The following is a 20203-nucleotide window of genomic DNA, read 5'->3' as shown; positions in this document are numbered from 1 at the left end:
ATTTTATGAACGCTTATTATAAATTAAAAAAATAAACTAAATTGTTTAGTTAGTAAAAGAACTGTTTGTGCAACCCTGCTGCATATAACGTAGTAACACGAATATTTGCCGGTAATTTTTAATTGTCCTGCTTGCACTCATTTAATTTGTATTTTAATTTGATATTAAAGTGAGTACGCTAATATACCCATGGAAATACACATCATCGACTGAATTTGTCTGAACTTCAATCAAAGCAGCGACAAACGCAGTAGCAGCGCAGTTCTATATTTTCACAAATCTCAATCTATAAAAAGTAAGAAATTTAAATTACTAGGGTAATAAGCTAAAAATAGTACAAAAGACGAGGCACAAAACATAAAGCATAAAGAGTTTTAAATTATATTGTTTTGTTTTTATTTTCGCCGAAATTATTACAGCTCATCAGAATTGCAGAAAGAAAGTTGTTCCAGAAGCCTATTATTTTGTAAAACGCAGCAAATATGAGTCTTGTCTGGACTTTGATTGCTACATTTTTGTACGCAGAAATTGTCGTAGTTCTTCTCCTGGTTTTGCCTATAGCCAGTCCATACAAATGGAACCGACTCTTCAAATCGAAGTTTCTAGCGATGCTGGCACAGCAGGCGCATCTGTACTTCTTCCTCATTATGGGTGTATTAATTTTATTCCTATTGGATGCCATACGTGAAATGAGGAAGTATTCGTCCCATGAAGCTGGCGGTCACGAACATCTGAATGTCGAAATGCAGCACAGCATGCGTCTCTTCCGTGCACAACGCAATTTTTACATTTCTGGTTTTGCAATTTTCCTTGTGTTAGTCATACGTCGTCTCGTTACGCTGATCTCTGCGCAAGCAAACTTGTTGGCTCAAAGTGAAGCTTCGATGAAGCAGGCACAAAGTGCCACCGCTGCTGCCCGCACATTGATGGCTGAAAAGAGCACCGAGAAAGCGAAGGAAGCCACTGAAGATAGTACACTCACTGAGGTAAGTGACGTGTTACCAAATTGTTTGTTGTTTTATTGGTTCAATTTGTTATTGGTTTTGGCTTGGGCTGTACAAAAAGGAGTTCTTGTACCGAAAAGTGTGCATCAAGCAATCTTTTGGATTTTTACCTGAGTAATATATTTTTGAAAATATTTTTCACATACTCAGTTTAGTTATAGATGTTTGTAACTTGGAAAAAGCTTGCACAAATTTATTTACTAATCTCCGGCTCTAATGAGGAGCAACTGCTCTATATAAATTACTTATTGACATTTTGTCAAGCGACTCTATGGATGTATAGCAAAAAAAAATTCTTAACGCTTCCATTGCTTGTATAAAAAACGCAATCGCTATTATTTTTCTATTCACTTCAAGAATATAATTCTTTCGTCTATTCCTTTCGTCGTTTACTCTCACCGGGCAAAATGCACAGATATTAAAGTTGCGGAGACGTGTACAAGGACTCAGTGCCAGCCTCAGCTAAATATTAAAAAAAAAGAACAAGTTTGCTCGCATAAATCACATAAAATAGTATATTTAAAGGATCATTGTATTGTAAATTCCAAGACAAACACACACAGTGTGGACTTTAGCTTTTCTTAGAAAAGAACAAATATGTTAAAAATTATATCACTTTCAGCTCAATGAATTGCGTAAGAAAGTACAAGAACTCACATCTGACTTGAATCGTGAGAAGAAGGATAAAGAAGCTTTAAAATCACAAGCAGAAAGCTTAAACAAGGAGTACGACAGACTTACCGATGAGTACAGCAAATTGCAAAAGAAGATTACCATCAGCGACAGTAGCAGCGGCAAAGGTGGTGAGAAGGATGATTAAACGAACTAAGAATTCAGTACTCGATAGGGAAATATTTATAACTTAACCATTATAAATATATTTTTGCTACCGTGGTACATGTGCCGCAGCTAAAACGTTTTAAGTACTGTCGTTAACATCTCAAAGAGACTTGAAGTTTGAACTTGTTAAAATGAAAAGTGATGAGTTTATCTAAATCGAAAAGAATTATCTTAAATAATATGGATTTATAATAATAGTATATATCAATATTCATATATACATTAAAAATAACAAAGGACTAATATTTTTAAAGATCAAAATGTTTCTTTTAATTGCTTTGTAGTTTTCTTAAGAATTTATTTTTAGCGTGTTGGTTAATATTTTCTCACATATATATAAACGTATTATTTCCTTTTGTATACATAAATTATGAATTATTAATAAATGCATGTATGCTTGAATTGACATACAAAATTCGCGCCTATTTGGTCAATTAATTATGTTCTTCTCCATGTGCTTAATGACATTTACCCTATTGCAAAAGATTTTTGTGAATGTCATGAAAAGATCAGCTGGTGTGTATCATTTACTATGCGGAATGAACATAAGCACATACACATAAGAAAGCTGTTGTGATGATGATTCATTCTTGTTTAATAAAGTTTATTAGTACACATCAGCTAATGATGGCAATTAGAGTATGCGTGTACATTTAATATTTCAGAAGCAGCTTTAGACATCTTAACTAGTTTTTAATACCTAGATTTTTTTGTTAGAATTCCTTTATTAAATGAATGCTATCTTAATAATTTCATTATTAAACAATTTTTGTATTGTGTTCGTACATTTGTGTATATCAATTTAAATGTTTAAACTACGAATTCATCTGATAAGCAAGTACACAAAAACACACAGTAATAAAATTGTTATCAAATATAATTACGCTGTTAGTGTACTTTGATAAAGGCGACAATAATTATCGCTCTTTTCTTAGGACAATGAGTACTCGTTAATTGATTTTAGTCATAAATATTTATTTAGTATATAACGGCACTTAAAGTGATTTACATACAAACGTTATTTTATTTAGTTCTTAAATCAAACATACTTAGTTCATGACCACCAAAAACTGACTGAAAAGCTCTCGCTTTCGGCACGCACATAATGCCACCACTTTGGCGGTATATAAAGACAATCACCAGCTTGCAAAGTAACATTATAAAAGGTTGCTTTCGCCGCCAACGGAAATTTTTCGAAGTCTAACTGCGCTGCATCCAATTGCGAGGTATTACAAAGCATTTCCGATTCGTGTGCATAAAGATTGGGTGTATCTGCTGGCGATGCCAAAATTATATGCTTTCTACCAAACACTTGACACAGTAAATTGTGTTCGGGATCATAATGTAACGGTGATATGGTATTCTTAGGACCCAACCACGCTTTTATGGACACGTGCGCAGGACTTTCGGAATCTTTCGTACGCAAGATACAATAGTCCGGTATGCGTATATCGGCTTTAAGCGCCGGAATTTGATCGAACAATTCATGCTGTGCTAAGTATTCGATTTCATTGTCGGTGTTTGTGAATTGACGATGGAGGAAGTCGCGTATTTTCACTAACTGCTGTGACCATTCATCGTTGGTATAATTAGAACCGATTTCAATAGGCACTGTGCGATTACCCGCCAGTTTGTGTATGTAATTAAGATCGCGCCACTTTTGCAATGCCGGCCAATGTTTTATCGTGTTGAGTAGCAATGCGGGATGTTCGGTTGTGAAACATTTTGTGCGAAAATCCTCTATTGAGGGACAGTCTAAAACAAGTATGTCGCATTTAAATTGTTGTCGTTTGAGTGGCTCGATGATTGGTAGTGGTGTCTGTGTGTTTTCTTCTTTAAAACAATAAATAATATTTTTGCAGTTTATTGCATTACTATTTAAAAAGTTTAAGCTTACCTAAAGCTTTACTAATATAACTTGTTAGTTGGCTTTGGAACTCGTCACTTCCTTCATATAATCCTTGTGTGCAGCCAATCAGTATAGCCTCGTCGAGCACTTCGGCACAACGCATTAATTGTTGTTGGGAAACACTTTCGCAAAACAAATAGAATATCTTTTAAACATAGTTTCAACAAAGCTGCTCTTAAAACCATTTCACTTACTTTGAAATAATTGGATAAAGCATATATTTTACGCACTTCCAATGGCACTGCACTGAAGTGCCCAGTGTGTATGCGTTCCCAGCATTTCTCCGCTAAACTACAGATCAAGTAGTACACTTCCTCGTTGTATTCATATGTTTCTGAGTTTGCCTTTTCAACGTCTGTTGCGGCCAAGCCAAGTATGTAATTTGCTTCAGGCTCATTTTCCAATATAATTTTAATTTCTTTGTATTTTGGCAAATATTTATAAATTTCAGTGCGTTCTTCCATTTGTTTACTATTTTTACACAACTCTCCACAGTTTTCTCTCCACATCTTTCTTATTTGATAGTGGAGAAACAGCTGTTTGCTCAATGTTACCTGAGTATTTATTTTATAAGAAATTTGACACAATTGTACCGGACTGAATGAAAACAACTGAATTTTGATGTATTTAAAAAAAATTAAATAAAATAAATTTAAATAATAAAGAAAATCTAAATCAGCAACGTGTTTATTGTTAATACTTCTCGAACGTGGAGGCTATTTTTCCAGACTATTGACTATGCAAACTTCGACGAATAAAGCCATGTTTCCTACAAAATTTTTAAGTGATTCGATTAAATTTAATCTATTTACTAATCTGGACTATCCTCACAGCTTTTGGAGATTTATACAACTGAATCAGAGCCGCACAGGGAGATTTCATGTTTATTAACTTCAAATCATTTCAGTGATAAGATGCAGAACTGTCATTTTTGTATGGCTAAATATTGCAAAATTCAGTAGATTATTGAGGTAATCTACTCAACAGACTAAATATTGTAATTAAGTGTCGGTCCGAAGATTCGATTTCAGGAGGCGGGGCGTGGTTATACAAAAATATTACTTCTCGATCCCCGATCCTCAAAATAACATGCGTTGGTGCAGAAACGGCTGTAGTCGGAATTGTGGGATTAATATCACATTCCTAGTTTCATGAAAGAGGTGCTCCAGAATAATCAGGGGTCCAGGATCCAGTCATAATCATAACCATCGAAGATCTTTGATCAGTTTCCGCAATGGTTAGCAGCCATCTGTCGGTTCAGTTCTGATAAAAAAAAAATCGTTCATTACAGAAAGAAGGAGTCTGGATTAAGTTAACCAGAACTTAACTGACAGATGGCTACTAATCAGGCATTGAGAAAATGGCCCTTAGTCGATCTACGGCTTCTTTTCCACAATTTGATCTGTGAAAAACGGGAAAAGTGGATCCTGGAAGGGTCTTGAGTCTGTGTAATCAACCGAAAAAGATATTCGCTCCTTGACACCATTTGTAGAGCGTCATTTGACTGCTTCTCTGCGAGTGGTATCCGGGACGTTCAATTCTCCCCTAGTGTAGACGAAGATATCCCACAAAGAATTTGATCGATGACTTCGATCTATCCGTAGCAAAAATTTAACGGTACTAACCAGAAAGCGATTGCTACGTACTAAGCTTAGAAAGCGACTCATTAACTCATTTTCTGGATCATTAGATCGCATTACATAAACAATGATCAATCAACATAACAATCTGACAAGTAGGTGAAAGCGATGCAACATGCTGCGATCTGTACGTATTTGCGAGCGAGAGATACCAGTGGTTTCTCGAGAGTCCATAATGAGCAGGTGCGACTAATACCCGTTTAAGGAGTAAGTCTTTGCTACTCCCACTTGTACTACTTCTATTTAGTATTTCGTTCAGCGCTGAGCAATAGTTAGTCATATTGAAGTTCATGCTAGTTGTCGGGCTTCTAATGACTGCCGATCCTGCCACACGCCTCAACTAATCAGCACGCAATTGAAGCGTGCACTGTCGAGTGGCGAAGCACACGTGCAACTTTTACAACAGAAACAATGAGCATTTCATTGCAACTATTTGCAGCAGCATGCCATGCGGCATACCCATCGTCGGCCGCTGCTGCCACATGCGAGCTGCAACATTGTCTCTGGCATGCCAAACATTCAATCCAATCAAACGAGGAACTTAAAATAGAGCAACAACACACATTTCTATAGACACGCTTTCGTATACGCGCACTTCGTGTGCAGTTGCGTTGAGTCGGTTGGTCTGTTCCTGCCGGTGGCGGTGCAGGCGCGCCACAGATCACGATCGCGTCGGGAAGATAAGCGCAATCAACGCGTTCTGCCACTTGGCACTTTTCGTACGCTTGTGTCGTTGTTGTTTTTGGCCTTTTTCTTATTTCTCCCGACGTTTTTTATGGTTTTGCTTTGCTGCTGTCAGAGCTACTTGCAACATGGATTGGCTTATTGGCAACACGCCTGACGCAGCACATGACGCAAATGGCGCGTTAACTGCGGCAAATATGCCGACGACAGTAACGACGGCGATGAACGCCATAATAATTGTAGCAACATGACCATGTTGCCAGCAGCTGTTGCTATTACTGCTTGTATGTTGTTGCCTTGTTTGCTGTGCGTGTGGACCTCGTCGTCTTCTGCGAATGTCAAGAGATCTTGGTGATCGATAAGCGGGAGTGTGTTGCTGTGGGTACTGCTGCAGATTTCTGTTTGTGGATCCACAACGCCTTGCGTATTGTGAGAAGGGGCGGTTATTTTGGATTTATCAAATTCGAAGTTTTTTTTTGAAAATTTTTTTTTTCGTTCAGATTTGGAGTCTTAGTGCAAGATCAATACAAGACAAGATTTTTTATTGGAGCAATTCAGTATACTGGGCTCGAAAGAGAGATAAGGTCCTAGTTAGGTGAGGTTAGGTCAGATGGCGAATCCCTCAGAATGGCGGGGGCATCACACTTATACTGTTATGTTCAGTTTTTGGTGAAGCGAGAGGAAGAGTAGATTAGCCATCGGCAAAATGCCCTGAACCTATGAGATCCGAAGTGTTTTTGCATTGCTCTGATAAAAGTGGGACATTCGAGGAGGAAGTGTTGAGATTCTATGTCATCTTCTCTAAACAGCTGCTGTGGACGTCATCCGCTAATTTCGAATATTCAATCTTATCGAATTAACCTCGATCAGAGGGTTAGAACTGGTACAACCATTGGAATGTGGACTGTGCTGAGAGCGAAGACCTCCCTAGACTGTAGGCCAGACGTACATTGCGACTGCATAGCTGATGGTAGTGGACCAAGGCTTGCTTAGCTGGTTTGAGACCTACTAGTCTTGTAGCAAATCACAACAACCCTCCGCAGTTCGTACCCGTTCCCATTCCGCAATTATTGAGACTGAAGTACCTGTCCTGGCAAACTTATCAGCCTTACAGTTTCCCGCAATATCGCTGTGGCTAGGCACCCAAACCAGTCTAATTACAAAGCAGATTGATGTTAGGGATAAGGAGTATAGATATCCCTTAACTACTCTTAAGCGCACAGTCAGCGAACTTAAGACTATTATCGCTGCCCTACTATCGGAGGACCAGGCTCCACTTCCCTATGAAATTTACTGCAACCTTCTATAAAAAAATTGTAATCGTCATCTTCGTTTGTCTTGAAGAACCCGAAATAAATGTATACTTAGATTTGGAGGTGGTCTTTTAGGCAAGTTCCCTTCCTTTTTTTGACCAGGATGAATTCTCGAGTTCTTATTGACTTTTGTTTAAAGGTTCCCCAATGAAAAGACGTTCCTAAACTCTTAAGGGCAGCTAGTCGCAGACTAAGAAGGTAGAAGAACATCCAGGATCTGCAAGCTGATTACGGCCGAAGAGTGATGGTAACGTAGCACTCCTTTCTTAGATCTTCGCTCTAGAGGCACAGGAAGAAAGTAAACTTGAGGCACATCTATAGGAATCTTGAAGCAATGACCTTCTCCAAATATTATTTAGTATCAAATAAGTGCAATATACTAACGCTGTCTCAAAAGACCAACTTCATTACAAAAGAACACACTGCGATCTCATATCTCTCATGCTGACTGCAAGTAATCGATTTGAATACCTTAATGCGCAGACGCAGGGTTATCTACAACCCGCTGAGCCATTATTAGCGCGTTGGTGAATGAAACCAACCAGCCAACCTAAGGAGTCACATAAAAAACGCTTCACGTGCGCACGCATACCTCGCGCGGCGGCGTATTGGCGCTCGTAACTGCGTTGCGGCTAATTTGTGGCAAGGGAGCGACAAGCGCAAATGCCGTGCAGACGCACGAATCAAAGTACATAAACACATACTATTCGAGCTGCAGATGGTGCATGAGGGAGGCGTGCATGATCGTGCAAGATCGCACAGCTGATATGGTCACGATCGCGCGAATGACGTGCATGACTGTAACTTTCGACTGCGCGCTGATCACTGCGTCCACATCTTCGTGCTGCGCTGTGCGATCGGTGCCGCTGATTGCGGGGCTGAGATGCTTATCGCGAGCGTTTGGCTTGCATGATAATGCGTATTCGTATTTTGCAGCGCGATCGGTCATTCGATATTTTTGTTGTTGTTGTGGTTGGTCTCGGCACTTGCGTGCAAGAATTTATACATGCAACAGCGTATCCAAAGTGTCCAGCACCCATAGGATCCGCGTGAGCTATTTATCGATTGCAATCAATTGCGTTTGCGGCTGCCTGCTGGTGAATGTGATGTGATTTGCGCGCGTGTTATCATGCGCACCGATCGTTAAGCGTTGCGAAATCGGAAAAAAAGACAACAATCCACAGCGACAACAATAAAAGTCTGTCGCAGTCCAAATGAGTCGCATGTTTTGCAGTCTGCGTTTTGTCGCGAAATTGGAGCAGCGCGCATGCGAAACTTGTGCGCACAACACGCGGCTTTCTCCTGAGCTGTGATAGTGGTTCTGGCACGCAGGCCAACAACAAGCGTTCCGCGCTGACTGTCATTAGCCTTGTTGGTCTTTAATGGTTAGCAATTTATGTAGCAACTGCTTTTCCCCGCTGTTGTTTGTTGAGGCGCATCGCGCGCTTCGTGTTTCCAATGTTCACACGCCGCGTTGCTCTCGATTTTTCCGCAAGTTTCTTGGAAAGCCGGCAACACCTTCACAGAATTCTCGGCACAGTTGCCATTCTTGTTGTCATGTTGTGACATTTGCGTGCGGTTCTCCACTGACTACAATCACCTTGCTTTCGCTGTCCGCGCGATAACTTGATTTTTGACTTCTAAAGACTTTAATTTTTGTCTCGCTAAAGATTAAAATGTATATATGAGGTTAGGATAATCAAGCTTCTATAGAATTTTCTCTCATGTCGATTACGTGTTGTACTTGTATTTTTGAAAAACATATGTATTTTGTATGAAATTAGTAACCCTTGTTAATAAAAACCATTATATTGTATATATACATACATATGATCAAATTTGACCCGGACTGAGTTTTTCAGGTATTTTAATATTCTTATTCTTTACTGGCTTACACGGTTATAGCGGAGTTAACAACAGCAGCTAGTTGTTCTTCCTTTTCGTTGTTTTGCGCCATTTGGAGATTCCAAGCATAGCTAGGTCCTTCTCCACCTAGTTCTCGAACGGAGTGGAGGAGTTCCTCTTCCTCTGCTTCCCCCGCATGTACCGTGTCGAATACCTTCAGAGCTGGAGTATTTCCATCCATTCGGACGACATGACCTAGCCAGGGTAGTCGTTGTCTCTTAATTCGCTGAACTATGTCAATGTCGTTGTGTATCTCGTACAGCTCATCGTTCCATCGAATGCGATATTCGCCGTGGCCAACGCGCAAAGGACCATAAATCTTTCGCAGAACCTTTCTCTCGACAACTCGTAACGTCGACTCATCAAATGTTGTCATCGCCCATGCCTCTGGACCATATAGCAGGACGGGATTTATGAGTGACGTATAGAGTTTGGTTTTTGTATGTCGAGAGAGAACTTTACTTCTCAATTCCCTATTCAGTTCGAAGTAGCACCTGTTAACAAGAGTTATTCCCCGTTGGATTTCGAGGCTGACGTTGTTGTTGGTGTTAAGGCTGGTTCCAAGATAGACGAAATCATCCACGACTTCGAAGTTATGACTGTCAACAGTGACGCGGGAGCCTAGTCCTGAGTGCGACGACTGTTTGTTTGATAACGGGAGATATTTCGTCTTGCCCTCGTTCACCATCAGACCCATTTGCTTCGCTTCTTTATCCTTTCTGGAGAAAACAGAACAGAGGGCGCGGATGCTGAGGCCAAAGATATCAATATCATCGGCGTACGCCAGCAGCTGTACACTCTTATAGAAGATGGTACCTTCTATATTTAGTTTTGAAGCTCGAATTATTTTCTCCAAGAGTAGATGGAAGAAGTCGCATGAAAGAGAGTCGGCTTGTCAGAAACCTCGTTTGGCATACCGGAAAAAATAGAATAAAATTATTCACTATAGCGCAGGAAGTCCCTTTCAGCAGGGGACTGTTTTTATATCTGATCAAATTTGACCCGGACTGCCAAATAAAAAGAAGGTTTTTACGTATTTTAATATAAAAGAGTAGTAACGGCTTCAAAATAGACTCCTTTAAACGATTATAAGCAATTAAATCTAGGCACTTGTTATAAGGCTCGGTTGGGGTGGCCTTAAAAATCTTCCGCGAACTGTGGGGGTGTCTGGTTCCGTTCATTTAGGATCGCCTTTGGCTAGATTATTGGACACTTTCGTCATGACGTTCATAAATCCACGTCTCATCACCAGTAATGTTGCGCTTGATGAAGGTAGGTTCCTCAAAATATTAACCAAAATATGTTGAGTGAAGCCATAAGAGATGTTGAGAGACGACTCGCAAATTTTCGATGACTTCATCACCTTCACTGAATATTTGGTGCCACTCAGATACATGTGTTCGAAATTCATTATACTATCCAAAAATGATAGCTGTGGTTTCTTTGGAAACACAAAATTTGAATCAAACTCGTTATCTTATTTTTACTAGGGTTAAAATCGCCACCCACTTATTGATGTAGAGAGCTGTTTGGCTCCCCAGTTTGAATGGACCAGTCCGGGTCAAATTTGATCAAATGATAAAATTAAATATCCATTCATAAATTTTAGCATGTAAAAACCTTTCAGATTGAAAAGCAAATCTTATTTACACTGACTTTAATATTAACAATCAAGTCACATGACAGATGAACAGCTTTCCAATTTTATTAAATTTTGACGACATCGCGAAGATGTGCCTCTGTCGTCACTTAATCACTTAAACAACAACCGCTTTCAAATTGCTTGACTTCCAATATCCATTTGTGGCTTCCGTTTTCAGCCGGATGCGTCCAATCAGCGATATCATCAGCAAAAAAAAAAAAAACAATAGCAACAACTCCAGTATATAAAGTCTATTATTATTATGCCTCTACATTTTGTAATTATTATTCGCTTCTTTACAATGCACTTTCTTACTGACTGATCAATTGACAATTGTTGTAGATCTTGTCTTGCAACAAATATTTTAGCGCGACTCTGCTGGCAAATTACCCACAGTTAAGCATCTGTATAAATTTATAGGTGCAACCGCACACAATAGAGGGGTGTAAGTAACGCCCTCCAGATCATGTGATATGCACTTGGAGGTATGTGTTGTGTGTGGCAAGCTGGGTAAGGCAATTCAATCTGCGGCCACACGAGTATGACAATTTTCTGCAGCGCCTTCACGCTTTCTGCAATTCCAGTTATCGGCAGAAACAAAAACAATGCAGCCACAGCTCTCTAGTCTGTAAAGATGCCCGCGATACGCCTGATTTGATTGCTTTAGCGCGATCTGGTTTTTGCTGCGTTGCGGAAGTTGTCATTGCCAACTGAGATGTGCAGCGGCTTCAACTCATTTATTCGCTCTTTTACTAGTTTATTTTCTTTCTACTTAAATGGTAGCTTTAATTAAACATATTTGCCTACAAGTCATGGCAGATGCGGTTTTAAGAATGGCAATTTGCCTGAGTCGCGCTCATATAGTGGAATAGCAGTGAAAGAAGTTTTTTTGTGATTGACTCTTCGCGTGTTCTGATGCGGTTTTGTTGCGGATTAACTTCCGTGAGAATGGTGGCATGTAACAGAAGCCTTAATACTAAGCAAAACTGTAAAATTGCAGCTCTTCATTTTCATTACTTCATTCATAGATATTTGTCTTTGGTGAGCCGTCTTAATACGGCGTCTTGTAAGCTTTTTCATTGATAGTTCGTACCCAGTTGAACGTCTTTAAGGAACTTTTACTGTCAGCAGTTGTGTATTGGAATTCTGTTTGGACTTTCGTGTAACTTGTAAATCTTGAAAACTTGTAAGGCTGGCTCTAAATCGATCAGAGTACAACTTTATATGGCTTTTTCGGTAATGAGAAATTATAAAATACCCACACCATGCATTTTGTGATAAAATCTGTAAACTGTTCTGTTTTCGATCCTGAAAACTTGTTCATAAACTTTGACATTAAGGCACAAAAAAGCTCCAAGGAAGAGTTGAGCAAAGCTGATTAGCAATTTTGGATATTGATCTTCCATTTAATGGAAATAAATACAGTAGAGAGCGAGCCAAATCAGCGGGAAATCGCGTATGCGGGATCCATGTGATCAAATTTGACCCGGACTGATAAAGTTTTTCATATATTTTAATCCAAATGTTTATTGTCGCTTTAATAAAAAGACTCCACAGAGTCAATACAAATATACTAACGCTAAATTGAATTTTCCATGTAAATACATGCTACAGGCCTTAGCTGGGTTGCCGAATCGGATTTTTCAGTTTCGAAAACAGAAAAAAATTCAAAGGAAGTCAAATCGCGAATACTATGACTTACATTCGAGTTTGTTCAAAAAGTTAGTCAGAGTCAAGTTAGAACATGCATATGAATATTCTACCCACAAATCCAGCCGTTCTAATGCGTCTACGTGGAGCGATTCGTCGTAGTAGTACCCTTCCTCTTTGACCGTTTGACGACACTGTGGAACCATTTCATGGTGAACTCCTCTGTGGTAATCCAACAAAAACAAAATGAACATCATATCCCTAGACCTAGGTGTCGTCAGCAGAAATAATGCGTTCGATGAATGTAGGATCCTCAGCTACGTTGTCAAGCATACCTTTACGACCTCTAATCCGTATAAAATGTTAAGATCCTCTGTTATATGTATCTCTGATGCAAACACAACGATTTTTACACGCTGGGTCTTTAACATTTTGGCTGTTATCATCGTTTACAGAGGTAAATGGACGATTTTCATGAGATAAGTTTTCGATCACTTCATGACCTTCTACTCCATGTTTTGTGCCCCTCAAAACTCGTCAATAAACAGCAAAGCTTGTTCAGGGATTACACAAGTTTTTTCATCAGTTTTTGAAATATCCGAATAAAATTTGTTTTTTGATATTGTATTGATCATTTGTCGGAATCGGCCAGATTCTACAATCATATTATTCAGTTTTTGGATCCATAGTCTTTTGGGCAAAGTTTCTTCAAACTTCAATAATAATTAGAAAACCTCTTACTTCAAAAGTGCTGACATCAACAGCAACAACAACATTTAATATCACAAATAACGGCAACTGCAATGCGCTTTGATGAATGCTCTATAGGCATCAGCTGTGCAACACCTGAAGATCATTTGCGCCATTCAGAGGAAAATACGATTCATATCACATGCATACATACAAATGCATTCACACAAATGCCTGCTTGCCAAATGATATTAACGAATGTGTTTATATACATATACGTACATGCATACAAACGTTTATAATCGCATATGTTCAATGGAGAAGAATTTTATTGGCTTCCGACGTTAGCATTTATAAACACTTATGGACGTATGAATGATACACTGTGCGTCATCAGCTTAGTTAACATAATTTCATATATTGACAGTGACTAGGTTTCAATATCATAGATTTTGTGAGTCAATCATTTTTAGTAATGTTAATATTGACTTGTTTTCTTTAGTCCAATTAACTTTTTTCTACATCGAGTCATCCGAGACCTTTAGTGCCATTTGACGGAAGGTAGCTAGCTCACTGAGGGAACGGACTTGAAACGTTGACAGTGGTCGTCATTGAAAGGTGCGGTCTTGCCGAAGAATGTGGAGTCTTTGATATATAGTTTTAGTAAGCACCGATGATTGATCATAGCCTTGCGTTGGTAACTACTTCGGAGCTGAATATTTACAGCATCCCTGTGTACTTTACTTTTGTGTAAAGCTCTATCGTTTCTTACAAGTTAAGTTGGCTTTTCTGTACTTTCAGTCGTTTTAAATGTGGAGTATTCTTTATTATGCTCTTAGTCGTTAGTGAGCTCTTACCAATGCCAAAATTTGTTCCTATAGTGATCCTCGTTGGATAAGGAGACTTTCAAGCTTTTAATAAATACAGCAGAGTAAGAAGTCCGTATCATTATTACTACAACCTGACATTGTAAAAATTGCGAAACTTTTCTTCCTTCTTCTGAGAGGCATCTAACCAAACGACGCACAGTGTAGGAATGTTTGTATGCATGTTCAGCTATCCGGCAAAGAATTGTTTGCAACTTTTATAGGAAATTTGTTTCAATTTAATGCTCGAGGTGTCTTCGTTGCACTGCATCAGCAAGCGTTGCGCGGTGGCAGCGGCGATACGCAAATGTGCACATCAGCTGTTGTTGCCTTAGCTTTTTCCTGTGGCATGCAGCACGCTGCCATACACTTAACATGTGTGTACAATCTAAAAATATTTTTACTACAGGCGAGTGCACAAATGCATATACTAGTATCAAGTAAGTACATACATACATATATTTATAGGATTGATATGCGGATATATGCGAGTTCTAATAAGAAATTGTTTCTTAATTGAAAACAGCTGAGCGGCAGATGCAAGCGATCGTCCGGATATCTATGTACATACATACTTATGTAGGCAGATGCTAAACTAAGTGTTTACAATTGTCGACTTACAGTGAGCTCGCAGCTTAATTGAACCGACAATCGATTAAAAATACGAGTAACCACGAATTCCTGGAGACTTTCAAGTGTGGAAGACAATTTACCTGACCTGTAATGGTTAATAGAATCTCAAAGCTTATCCACACGATGAACGGACGCATTAACTATTTTTGTTCAAGAAAGGAAATGTTTTTCTCAGCTTAATAGATGAAGGGGTCATTCATAAGCTAAGCTAAGTTTACAACCATTGTCCTAGTTTCATTTTCTTCAGGCAACAATTGAACAATAATTCATGCCAAGTTTCATTAAAATATCTCGTCAAATTAACAAGCACTTGATTCCGATCGTTCAGTTTGTATGACAGCTAAAGGGTGATTCATTTCGAGGTTACCTACTTTTTGATAGAAAAAACACAGAAACTTCAAATTTAATGGGGAAATTTTTTATCTTTCGAAAGAACATTGTTTGGCATTTTTATATTGAAGATTATCTCTTTCACATGTTGGCCGCGGCTACTTCTCAGATGTTCCATCCGTTAAGTCAAATTTTCGATGACTCGTTCAAGCATTTTGATTGGTAACTGACGAATGACAAAGTTGATATTTTGTTCCAAAGCCTGAATCGAAGTGGGATTGTTCGCTAGACTTTAGACTTTACATATCCCCGCAGGAAAATGTCTAACGGTGTGATATAACACAATCTTGGTGGCCAATCGACTGGCTCAAAATGTAAAATTATCTGCACACCGAAGTGTTCTCTCGCTGTCTTGTGGAAACCAAATGTCGTCAAGATCAAGAGCTTCAATTACAGGCATTAAATAGTCGGTTATGGCGCTATAACGGTCGCCACTAACGGTTACGTTCTCACCGGCATCACTGACCGAAGATTACACCGGCCCACAAACCACACCAAACTGTTGTTTCTTCTGGATGAAATAGCATCTCTTGATTCTCTTCAGGTTGCTCTTCGTCACAAATATGACAATTTTGTTTGTTTGCATACACATTGAGCCAGAAATTGGCCTCATCGCTGAACAAAACTAGGACAGATCTTCCTGGAAATTTTCAGGACCTTATAGAGCGAAGCGATGTAGCTTGGGAAGGTCGAGCATCTTCACGAAAAATGCGCCCAATCGTTTCATATGTCCATCCGAGCTGCTGCGAACGGGGCCGAATTGACTCTGCACGGTCTTCGTGTTCACTCTCATTAGTATTATCCAATAATGAATGTTGGGTCTTAAGATGAGTGATGGTGTTGCGAATAGTTTTTGTAAAGAAATCAGTTATTTTGGGTATTAGTTATTAGTTGATGCTCTGCATACCCAAAAAATTAACCAAAATGTGTTGTGTCAATCCATAAGGGGTATTGAAATACTCTGCAATCTCTCTGCTGTCAACACGAAAATTTTCGAAGCACTTCTAATACGATGTTATCGTCATTAACAGAGGTGGATGAACAACGTTCATGAGGCCAGTTATCGTTGTCTTCGCGACCTTCTCTGAAGGCTTTGCGCCACTCAAACACTTGTGTTCACGATAAACTCGTTGTTAAAATTTGTTTCCATGGTAATAATCGTCGGACAAATAGCTGTCAAACACATCAATTAACGAGTGGAGATCAAACTTCAAAATTAGTATATAAAATGATTGTACCAATCTAGGAAAAAATTGTAACGATTCAGTTAGCGCGCTCAGTTTATATGAACCAATCCGGGTCAATTTTGATCAGATGGTATAATTATCAAAAAAAAAAATTATTGTAAGTGGTACCAATCTAGGATAAACATTGTATCGATTCGGCTTGCGCGCTCAGTTTATATGGACCAGTCCGGGTCAATTTTGATCAGATGGTATAATTATAAAAAAAAAATTATTGTAAGTGGTACCAATCTAGAAAAATATTTTTGTCTATTCAGTTTGCGCACTCAGTTTATATGGATCAGTCCGGGTCAATTTTGATCAGATGGTATAATTATTAAACAATTTTTTTGTTGTAAGTGGTATCAATCTAGAAAAAAAAATTGTATCGATTCGGCTTGTACGCTCAGTTTACATGGACCAGTCCGGGTCAATTTTGATCAGATGGTAGATATAATTTCCAAAAAAAAAATTTATTGTAAGTGGTGTGGAGCTTTTATACGTAGAAACGTCGATTTTTTAAGAATCAGTCCAGCTTCTTCAAGTTACACTCACAGAGAAAGTGTAGGATTGTCCTCCAAGTTAGTGGCTGTAATTTCCCAGCTCTTAACTTCCTTTCGACATACTTCTATTGCAACTTCATTGAATGTATACGAATAAGTTCAGGCTGCTAATTAGTTAGGCCTCTACTTACTTCAGTGTGGGATTACTTTATAAAGGGGTTCATATACTTATTATAATAAGTTTATATTGCTGCACAATAGATACAAATTATATAAAAAGCACCGAGACGCACCGCAACAGTAGCAGTAACTGAAACAATATAAATGTGTGAAGCGTGAAATTTCTTTCCGGTGACCACCACAACGCAAAGCAGCGCAGCTGCGTGGCCGCCTGGGCGCTTCGTTAATTTGCTTGCCCATGTGATCGCATGGAGGCCAACAGTAAATGCATTTGACTAGGTATGTAAGAGTGTATGTAGTAAGTGAAGAGCAACGCAAAATATGAGTGTTTCGAAATTGGCGGCGTTTCGGTTGTGATTTTGCACTGCGTCCGTTCGCACACGCGCTCGTTTCCATTCCGGCCTCTCGATCGGTGGGTGGTTGCTTGCTTTGCGCTACATTTTCTGCTACTTTTGCGCTTGGCTGCACTTGCCACACATGCAACGGATATAACTCCTAAAAAAGTAAATACTTCAATGCCTTCAATTTCGAAAATGAAAATGAGTCCAAAGCAGCGTGGCCAAATGTTGCAAACATGCAAAATGTGCTTGGCAAAGGCGGGGAAATGTGCGCATGCGAGCAATGCGGCTTTGATATATGAACTCGACTGCATGCAACTCGCTTACGCTTCGAAGTATGAATGAATGAATGCCCTCGCTTTCGCTTGCTGTTGAATGTGGCATGAATGAAACTCATTGTTGTTGCGTTATCAATTGTAATAGCAACAAGAATGTTGAAGACAACGGAGCAGTTGTGAATGGTTGAAGAGTTTTATGACTCGGAGTAGAACACAGACGAAGCGTAGACACGAATGCAATTAACGTCTGTGCAATTGAAGACCGGTGGCGCATGCGCGGTGAATCTCATTTGGCTTAGAATGCATGCGTCTAAGAGTTGACTGCATTTTCCGAGAGTAGGCTTTGGAGTAGCCTCTTAGTTTAGTGCGAACTGGTTTAGCAGTTGGCTAAATGAAATAGCATAGTTTTGGAAAATGCGCTTTTAAGTAATGCCGGGCGCTACTCTGATAGTCATATTTTTGAAGCTCTCTAATAAACCAGGTCGAAAACTCTGGCGGGATTTAAAGAACGCTAGAATAATATTGGGATCCCAAGAGCTTTCAATGTCAAAAAGCTCACGCTGGATTCTGAAGCTTTAGCGGCAAACCTCCTCAAGTGTTCAAGGAACCATTTAAGTTAAATTTTGAAATCTTTGAAAATTTGTCTTTATCCTTTCTCTAGTAGTCGATGTAGATCACTTTTTGTGAATTCAAGGAAAGAGTGATCATCTCCTTCCCGGTCGATGGATCAGTCTACAACTTCTTTACAGCAGGTTCGCCGGAGGCAGTCCTTTGTTTTGCATGTTCCTTGGTCTCAGTCTCATGCCAGTTCAGACTGCAATGTCGATTCTTCGCCGAAGGTCTTCTTCCGGGTCGATGGGTCAGTCTTCGCCTTCTTTAAAGCAGGTTCGCCGGAGGAAGTCCTTTGGTTTGCATGTTCCTTGGTCTCAGTCTCATACCAGTTCAGACTGCAATGTCGATCCTTCGCCGAAGGTCGTGAAATGATGCAGAAACTTTTTCGGATTGCTAGTCTCAAGATTTCGCTTATTGTTCGGCGCGGCATCTAAGCACATACAGCTTTCTCGTGACACAGTATTTCGTGCAGGAATGACGCTTGTGCTGTTTGGAGTCCAAAGTCTCAGCTACGGACGAAACTTTTAGTCGGCGGTCAGCGGATACGAGATTGTGGACTCTTGTTACCTTCATTTTCGTGGTAGCCTATTTCGGCACTTGGGTGTAGCTCATCAAAACCTGAAGGATGCCCAAGTTTTGACAGGGTGTATCGAAGAAGAAGAGCCACTGTATCGCTCATCTAAGCGACATTGTTCTTTTTATCATTTCCCTAAATCTGCAGACACGCCCTCTTGCACAGGTGGTCAAAATGAAATTTTGTAGCCGTCTTCGAGAATGTACCACATAATAGCAAATTTGACATCGGGCGTTGCGGCTAAGTACTTATCGAACCACCCTTGTATGTACATACATTTGAACTTTTGGACGGATGTTGGTTAAGTAGCGCATTTTTATTGCAATGACTGTTGAGATTTAGTGCGCACACATATGTACACATACAAACGCAAATTTGTCTGGAGTGGCTCGTACAAGCTAGAACCCACACCATGCCCAGCCCTTTTCCTTGGCGAGCCCCTTACCCCCGCCAACGGCGAGGCTTCTTACATCAACACGATTACTCAATTTGTTATTGTGGACTGTTGTTGTTGTCTGTTTTTTTTCGTTTCATATACTTTTCTTCGACAAACGGAGGCATATCTTTCATTGGGGTCTCTGGTTGCCCCAAACCGGACGCACGTGTTCATTTTCATTAAAAGTACCATGGAACGGACAGTAAATAAAAACAAAAAAAAAAACGATAAATGCAAACAACACTGCACATGAACCTACAATAAACACACATATGTATGTACGTATAGAAGTGTGAATGTGTGTTTGTGTGTTTGTAATAAAACAGTTCATATGAGTTTATATGAAAAAGTAGCAACAATTGCACGAGTGGAGCACTGAGTGATTGCAGCGTGTCCAAACCGAAAAAAAACACTAAACATGTGTGCCTTGTTGTTGTTGCTGGCAGCTGCGGAAATTGCAGCTGAGCAGATGAGCGGCAAGCAATCGAATATGATTTGTATGTGGTCGCACAGGGCGTCCGTCCGTTGGTTGGGCAGTGGTCGCCGCTATTTTGTAATTTCATTGTTGCTCTCGATTTAAAGTGTAGTTGTTGCTTTTGTTGTTGCTTTGAGGTCATCAAAAATATCATCAAACGCGGGCGTAAGCGTTTTATGGGCTACTGTGCGCTTGTCGCGGCCGCAGCCATGGCATTCGCATTGGCGGTCGAACGTCGCGGTCAGCCGGCAATCAAGCAGTCAGCGCTTTTTGCTATCACACAGTCGCTATTGTTGTTATTATTGTATTTTATTATTTTAAATTAAAAGTTATCACTGCAACAAGTGTTATATTTATATCAGCGCTTGTTTTGCGGTTGAATTTTATTATATTTTTATTCTCTCTTTTTGTGGTAATT

The 20203-nt window shown here is 39.6% G+C and overlaps 3 protein-coding genes across 7 annotated transcripts in view; 1 reads left to right on the top strand and 2 right to left on the bottom strand.

Annotated features, from left to right (window-relative positions):
- The window catches only part of LOC105224421 (putative uncharacterized protein DDB_G0271606), a 632600-nt gene that overhangs the window by 87393 nt on the left and 525004 nt on the right, over positions 1–20203 (bottom strand). The window lies entirely within an intron of this gene.
- Positions 140–2278, top strand: LOC105224427 (B-cell receptor-associated protein 31). Of its 3 annotated transcripts, none has more exons than XM_011202502.4 (3): positions 140–295; positions 420–986; positions 1627–2278. In XM_011202502.4, exons 2-3 carry the CDS (start codon positions 483–485, stop codon positions 1822–1824), a joined length of 702 nt encoding a protein of 233 aa, XP_011200804.2. In that variant the 5' UTR covers positions 140–295; positions 420–482; the 3' UTR covers positions 1825–2278. The 3 variants fall into 3 exon arrangements, with proteins under 3 accessions (XP_011200804.2, XP_019845171.2, XP_049315057.1); XM_019989612.3 differs by having other exon boundaries at positions 190–295; positions 371–986; XM_049459100.1 differs by lacking the exon at positions 140–295 and having other exon boundaries at positions 321–986.
- Positions 2799–4378, bottom strand: LOC105224428 (bifunctional peptidase and arginyl-hydroxylase JMJD5). Of its 3 annotated transcripts, none has more exons than XM_049459095.1 (3): positions 3948–4378; positions 3742–3898; positions 2799–3599 (listed from the first exon to the last, which is right to left on the bottom strand). In XM_049459095.1, exons 1-3 carry the CDS (start codon positions 4260–4262, stop codon positions 2899–2901), a joined length of 1173 nt encoding a protein of 390 aa, XP_049315052.1. In that variant the 5' UTR covers positions 4263–4378; the 3' UTR covers positions 2799–2898. The 3 variants fall into 3 exon arrangements, with proteins under 3 accessions (XP_049315052.1, XP_011200806.3, XP_049315051.1); XM_011202504.4 differs by having other exon boundaries at positions 2799–3674; positions 3948–4377; XM_049459094.1 differs by having other exon boundaries at positions 2799–3677; positions 3948–4375.

The sequence above is a fragment of the Bactrocera dorsalis genome, chromosome 5 (assembly GCF_023373825.1).
Source record: "Bactrocera dorsalis isolate Fly_Bdor chromosome 5, ASM2337382v1, whole genome shotgun sequence".
In the NCBI taxonomy this organism is placed as follows: Eukaryota; Metazoa; Arthropoda; class Insecta; order Diptera; family Tephritidae; genus Bactrocera; species Bactrocera dorsalis.
This window is presented reverse-complemented; position numbering and strand designations above follow the sequence as displayed.

What these genes read in the sequence shown, in the direction of transcription:
- LOC105224427 (XM_011202502.4), top strand. Translation starts at nt 483, where the DNA reads ATGAGTCTTGTCTGGACTTTGATTGCTACATTTTTGTACGCAGAAATT. An exon ending in AAGATAGTACACTCACTGAG is followed by an intron (nt 987 to 1,626) that starts GTAAGTGACGTG and finishes TATCACTTTCAG; the next exon opens with CTCAATGAATTGCGTAAGAA.
- LOC105224428 (XM_049459094.1), bottom strand. Translation starts at nt 4,262, where the DNA reads ATGTGGAGAGAAAACTGTGGAGAGTTGTGTAAAAATAGTAAACAAATG. An exon ending in CTTTATCCAATTATTTCAAA is followed by an intron (nt 3,899 to 3,947) that starts GTAAGTGAAATG and finishes TATGTTTAAAAG; the next exon opens with ATATTCTATTTGTTTTGCGA. An exon ending in TTATATTAGTAAAGCTTTAG is followed by an intron (nt 3,678 to 3,741) that starts GTAAGCTTAAAC and finishes ATTGTTTTAAAG; the next exon opens with AAGAAAACACACAGACACCA.